The sequence below is a fragment of the Cherax quadricarinatus genome, chromosome 7 (assembly GCF_038502225.1).
Source record: "Cherax quadricarinatus isolate ZL_2023a chromosome 7, ASM3850222v1, whole genome shotgun sequence".
NCBI classification, from domain to species: domain Eukaryota; kingdom Metazoa; phylum Arthropoda; class Malacostraca; order Decapoda; family Parastacidae; genus Cherax; species Cherax quadricarinatus.
Window position 1 is genome coordinate 777,949 of NC_091298.1, and position 6,700 is coordinate 784,648.

The window sequence follows — 6,700 nt, forward strand, 5'->3', positions numbered from 1 at the left end:
AATCAGTATATTGACATTAAGAGGGACATTAAAAAGGGGATAAGAAAAGCTAAAAGGGACTATGAAATTAAAGTTGCTAGGGATTCTAAAACTAACCCAAAAAGTTTTTTCCAGGTATATAGAACAAAAGTCAGAGATAAGATAGGTCCCCTTAAAAATAACTATGGGCATCTTACTGACAAAGAATGAAATGTGCTCAATTTTAAATAATTATTTTCTCTCGGTTTTTACACAGGAAGACACTAATAATATTCCGGTAATTAATTTTTATAGTGGGCCAGAAGAGGATAAATTATGTAACATCACAGTCACTAGTGAAATGGTTGTGAAGCAGATAGACCAACTGAAGCAAAATAAGTCACCGGGTCCTGATGAGGTTTTTTCAAGGGTTCTAAAGGAATGCAAAATGGAAGTCTGTGAACCATTAACTAATATTTTTAATTTATCTCTTCAAACAGGTGTAGTGTCTGATATGTGGAAGATGGCTAATGTAATTCCTATTTTTAAAACAGGGGACAAGTCGTTACCGTCAAATTACCGCCCAATAAGCCTGACCTCAATTGTAGGCAAATTACTAGAGTCAATTATAGCTCAAATTATAAGAAGCCATCTCGATAAGCATAGCCTGATTAATGATACTCAGCATGGATTCACAAGAGGCCGGTCTTGTCTAACTAATTTATTAACTTTCTTCAGTAAAGCTTTTGAGGCTGTTGACCACGATAAAGAATTTGATATTATTTACTTAGATTTTAGTAAGGCATTTGATAGAGTTCCGCACCAAAGATTGTTGAAGAAAGTAGCAGCTCATGGCATTGGGGGAAGGGTGCTCTCGTGGATCGAATCATGGCTCACAGACAGGAAACAGAGAGTGTCCATAAATGGGGTTAAATCCGAGTGGGGATCAGTAACAAGTGGCGTTCCACAGGGATCAGTCTTGGGCCCGTTGTTGTTTATAATATATATCAATGATCTTGATGAAGGAATTACTAGTGATATGAGCAAATTCGCCGATGACACGAAGATTGGTAGGATACCATTTCCTCATTGGTAGGATAATTGATTCAAACGTAGATGTTAGGGAACTTCAGGAGGATTTAGACAAACTCTACTCTTGGTCAAAAAAGTGGCAGATGCAGTTCAATGTAGATAAATGCAAGGTTCTGAAGCTCGGGAGTGTCCATAACCCTAGCACTTATAAGTTAAATAATGTAGAACTTAGCCATACAGATTGCGAAAAGGACTTGGGGGTTATGGTAAGCAGCAACCTTAAACCAAGACAGCAATGCCTAAGCGTACGTAATAAGGCAAATAGATTACTGGGATTTATATCAAGAAGTGTAAGCAACAGAAGTCCAGAGGTCATACTGCAGCTTTATACATCATTAGTAAGGCCTCACCTAAATTATGCAGCTCAATTCTGGTCTCCATATTACAGAATGGACATAAATTCGTTAGAAAACATTCAGCGTAGGATGACTAAATTAATACATAGCATTAGAAATCTTCCTTATGAAGAAAGATTGAAGACTCTTAAGTTACATTCACTTGTTAGACGAAGAATGAGGGGAGACCTGATCGAAGTGTATAAGTGGAAGATAGGTATTAATAAAGGGGATATTAACAAGGTCTTGAGGATATCTCTCCAAGAGAGAACCCGCAGTAATGGATTTAAATTAGATAAGTTTAGATTTAGAAAGGACATAGGAAAGTATTGGTTTGGAAATAGGGTAGTTGATGAGTGGAACAGTCTGCCTACTTGGGTTATTGAGGCTAGGACTTTGGGTAGTTTCAAATTTAGGTTGGATAAGTACATGAGTGGGAGGGGTTGGATCTGAGTGGGACTTGCACATCAGAGCTTATTTCTTGGGAAGCATTGAAAATTGGGTTGGTCAAATGTTTGTTAGTGGGATGAGAGTAAAGGACCTGCCTAGTATGGGCCAACAGGCCTGCTGCAGTGTTCCTCCTTTCTTATGTTCTTATGTAGGAGTAAGGTAGCAGGTCAACTCACATGGGCAGGGGTGAGGTAGTCGTGGATGCTCATGTCTCCTACACCGAAGAGTGCTTCTCCTCGCTGGTCCAACATCACACAATACACAGCTGTAGAGGCTTCACCCACCACCGCCAGGCCTTGACTATCCTGTACAAAGAAGACATGCTTAAAATTATTTATCCAGGATAGCTCAAAGCCAAGTAATGTGTTTGTTTTCCTTAACCTTCCTCAGATTTTAACCCTAAAGAGTTGACTCAATCCTGGGTACGTAAATATTTACTACTAGGCTAAGAAGACATGTCCATGACCATCAGTCTCTCAAGTGTATTCTGTAAAATATATCATCCACGAATATGAAGAAAATCCACTAGTGTTATTTCACTATATTTTAAGGATTAAATCATTTGTTAGTGTACAGGTAAATTTCACTCAACGATACAGGAACAGGCGATAAGCCATAAAACTAACAGTGTTCTTTAATACTGCACTCACCAGCAGGGGGTTATGGGCGATGAGGGAGCGGGCGTGGATGTCGGCGCCCACAGCAGAGATGAGGAAGGGGCGGCAGTGTAGGCGTGCGAGGGCGTCACCAAGGTTCCTACCCACACCACCGTAGCTCTGCCTGATGCTGCCTCGGTGGGTCATCCCAGAAAACTGAAAAGACGAGACCACTATGTTAGTCAAACATAACTGACGTAGAGGTCACGCCTGCAGAGAAAATTGCGTCTTGGGTGGTGGAAGACAGGAAAAATAGTGTGGGAGGGTGGTGCATTGGAAATGGGAGGGGAAAGATTTGGGTAGCGAGTGGAGGGTTTGGGGTGAAGAAATTGGAGGGCTTGAAGTGGATAAGTGAATGGTATGGGGCGAGAAAAGTGGCTTGGGTGGAGAAAAGTTGTCTGGTAAAAACCCGGGGTATGAAAGAGGGAGAAGACAGTGTGAGAGGGAAGGGGAGAGGCAGTGCAAGGGAGGGAGGGTTAAACGTGTCAAGGAAGGGGGAGGGGGTAAACTATTGTAATAAAAAAGAAACGCTAAGGGGGGGGGGGTTAAAGGTATCGTCTACAGGGTTAATAACGGCGAATAATTACATGTATATGTGAAGAATATTTTTATTTTGTCAGGAAAAAGAAAGAGGCCAAGCGGCTTCTGACACAGGTCTTAATTATTTAGAGAAACTACTAAGTATAAGACCCTGTAGTAAACATCAGAATGTTGAATACATAAGGTAGACAGCCTCGCTGTCAGCCAGTCTCAAACATTCCTTTCGTTCGTTAGATAATGCACGCTCTTCAAGGTATTATATAACTCGCCTACATTTTTGATACCATCAATATCTGTTAGTCACACGACAAAACTACTTAATAAAACTGATGATTTTCTTAACTTGTAATGGACGACTGTCAATGAATGAACATACGGATTCGAACCTGGTCAATTTATGCTAACCTTGAACAAACCTATAACAAATGTGATCCAATTAAGTGGAGGGTAGCTCCTACTGCTGGGACCAACAGCCCTTCCTGAACCCTGGATGGGATAAAAGTAATTCTAGAGAGTTGTAGGACGCCATGACAACACAGCACACCAACTAGCAGCTCCACATCATGAGGAAGCGCTAAACCCGTAGGATTATACAGCGTCTGTGTGGGGGATGGAAGGTATTCAGACTCAATTCAGGGAACTGGAGCACAGATCCAATTCCCTAGATCAAGAGCCCCTCACCAGCCTCCCTTGAAGGGTCGGAGCTCCACAAAAGTGAAATAGAAGTCGTATCGTCGGTTAGATTTTCCTACAAAACAGATTAATATTGATAATCTCTGATAAAAGTCTCATATTTGTCGGATAAAAAAAAATGTTATATGGCAGCACCTGCAATTCAAGTCTTAGTGTCGCAATTTTTCAATAATATGACTGACATGAGACTTCATACTTTATTAAAAGATCTCATTTCCTCCCCTCAAGGGAGGGGGATCTAGATACAAGGAACTGGACTTTTTCTAATTTGGATTAAATCTGAATGTCTTCCAGCCGCTGTATATGACCCCAACGGTTTTAGCGCATCCCCAATATTAAAATGAGATAGCTTATTTTAATTTTGGTACTTTCATTATAAACAACGGTCTCATAAATTAATATAAACCAAAGATTTGTGGGAACACATTACGTAACGTTGTTAATAGTACTTTCTATAATGAAAACATTACACAACAATAAACATTTCAAAACCAGAAATCACAAACTTCCAGGAGAATTACGAGACACATGCACCTCCCTGAGTGAGTCACAACACACTGAGCTGCTGCCTCCAGGTTAACCTGGTTACTGCAGTTCAATACCTAGCGACCACACTACGATCATTAAGACAGCTCGTAATCTTTTCACCATCAGACAAGAATACTTTATTCCTTAAATTCTAAGCATATAAACACTGAGAGACCTGTATATCTGTGTGTATACATTATACGTTGGTTCAGCAGCTACTTCACTGGTCTTATTAACCTAGCAACTACACGAGGCTCATTAGAGTGATCACCAGTTTCAGGTACATGTTGTAGAGTTTAGCGCTTCACATGAAATAATAATAATAATAATTTTAAGAGCAACGAGCCATGAGCCAGATTAGCACAAAAGATATTTTTTGTATTAAAACTTTTAATGATTATTTTTCAGCAGATCTCTGGAGAAGATATTGTTGTGCATGATGACGCTACTGGACTTATAGTGTGTGAGAGCTGTTCCTGGGAGTGTTCTGACCTTGGTCACGCTCTTTTGATCCAAGGAATTGATTATCCTCCCGTGTCATCAAACCTGATTTTTTTCTCATAATATATATATATATATACGTATATATATATATATATATATATATATATATATATATATATATATATATATATATATATATATATATATATATATATATATATATATATATATATATATATATATATATATATATATATATATATATATATATATATATATATGTCGTGCCGAATAGGCAGAACTTGCGATCTTGGCTTAAATAGCAACGCTCATCTTGCCATATAGGACAAGTGAAAATTTGTGTATGCAATAATTTCGTCAAAATCATTCTGAACCTAACGAAAAAAAAATATTTCACTGTGTTTCTTTAGTATTAAATTATTGTAAACAAATCTAAAATATATTTAGTTGCGTTAGGCTAAAGTAATTGCTCTTGTTGTAAAAAGGTTAGGTAAGTTTTCTAACTTCCTTTTGGTGCAAAATTACAAATTTTTACATCAACATTAATGAAAAATATATATCTTTAAACGTATAAGAGAAAATTTTAGAAAGGACTAAGTTTTAAATGAGTTTTTGCTAATTGACCAGTTTTACATATTCGGCACGACATATATATATATATATATATATATATATATATATATATATATATATATATATATATATATATATATATATATATATATATATATATATATATATACAATAAGGTCAGAGTAAACAGGTGATATCACAATATGCAAACAACCATTGCGAAAAAATAGTGGAATTCCAAGCGCTTTCGTGACTTCTCACATTATCAAGGAACTATGTAGTTCCTTTATAATGTGAGAAGTCACGAAAGTGATTGGAATTTCACTATTTTTTCACATTGGTTGTTTTGCATATATATATATATATATATATATATATATATATATATATATATATATATATATATATATATATATATATATATATATATATATATATATATATATATATATATATATATATATATATATATATATATATATATATATAATGATTGCAGGAGGTTGAAATGAGGGTAAGAATTTAGAAGGCTGTTGCTCCAGCGACAATGCTAATGGTACTTCGATAATAACGGCTCAGAGCCATCATATACTGTATTGGGAAATGTTATAATCGGTCACTCACTACTACCCCTCGAGTAAGAGTCCCTAGAGTGCACATCTCTACACAGACCTTCTCTCGTCTCCACAACAAAGCTGGAGTATAGCTTTGCACTCAGAATATACAATGACATACAAAAAAGTATCGAAGGCGCACAACAAAATGCACAACCACACGTTAAAAGCTCCTCCTTGGTGTGACGATCAAGAACTCTTCGTCAACAATCCGGCCAATTCACTGGGGTTGGTGAGAGAACAAAACATCCACGAGAACAAAGGAGAGGCAGAAGAAGGTAGTGGCTTTGAGCAGAGCCCTGAGGAAAATGTCGGTCTTGGACACACATTAATGCTGGGCCCTGAGTCTAGAAATAACTGAGCAATGTTCCTCTGGGAGGAGAGAAATTATTATTTTCTTTTCATGCAGTGTTTGATATAAGATGTGTGTAAGTGTGTGTGTGTGTGTGTGTGTGTGTGTGTGTGTGTGTGTGTGTGCGCACCCTTCATAGTGTATCAATTTATCTTCCTCCCTTGGGAGTGCTGCTGCTCCTGCAGAAGGATCTGCAGGCTGCCTCCACTCTGTTGACTGCACTCCGGCCGGTGAACACACACACACACACACACACACACTGCAACCACATATGAGTGCAGAGGTCTGCAACAAGACTAGTCCCGGTGCTAAGGGGTATGTTCTACGAGGAGAGGTTAAGAAAAACTCAACCTGATGATACTGGAGGAGAGAGAAGATATGATAACAATGTACAAAATATTGATAGGGTGAATAAGGACAGATTGTTTGAGTGATGAGAAACAG

General features: G+C 37.8%; 1 protein-coding gene across 1 annotated transcript in view; it reads right to left on the reverse strand.

Annotated features, from left to right (window-relative positions):
* The window catches only part of LOC128687016 (uncharacterized), a 97,218-nt gene extending 92,909 nt beyond the window's left edge, over nucleotides 1–4,309 (reverse strand). The window contains exons 1-4 of the mRNA XM_070082710.1: nucleotides 4,231–4,309; nucleotides 3,437–3,517; nucleotides 2,486–2,647; nucleotides 2,012–2,140 (exon numbers count right to left, since the gene is read on the reverse strand). Coding sequence (XP_069938811.1) covers nucleotides 2,012–2,140; nucleotides 2,486–2,647; nucleotides 3,437–3,517; nucleotides 4,231–4,254 — 396 coding nt within the window. The 5' untranslated portion in view covers nucleotides 4,255–4,309. The remainder of the gene's footprint in view (nucleotides 1–2,011; nucleotides 2,141–2,485; nucleotides 2,648–3,436; nucleotides 3,518–4,230) is intronic.
* Nucleotides 4,310–6,700: the final 2,391 nt, after the last annotated feature.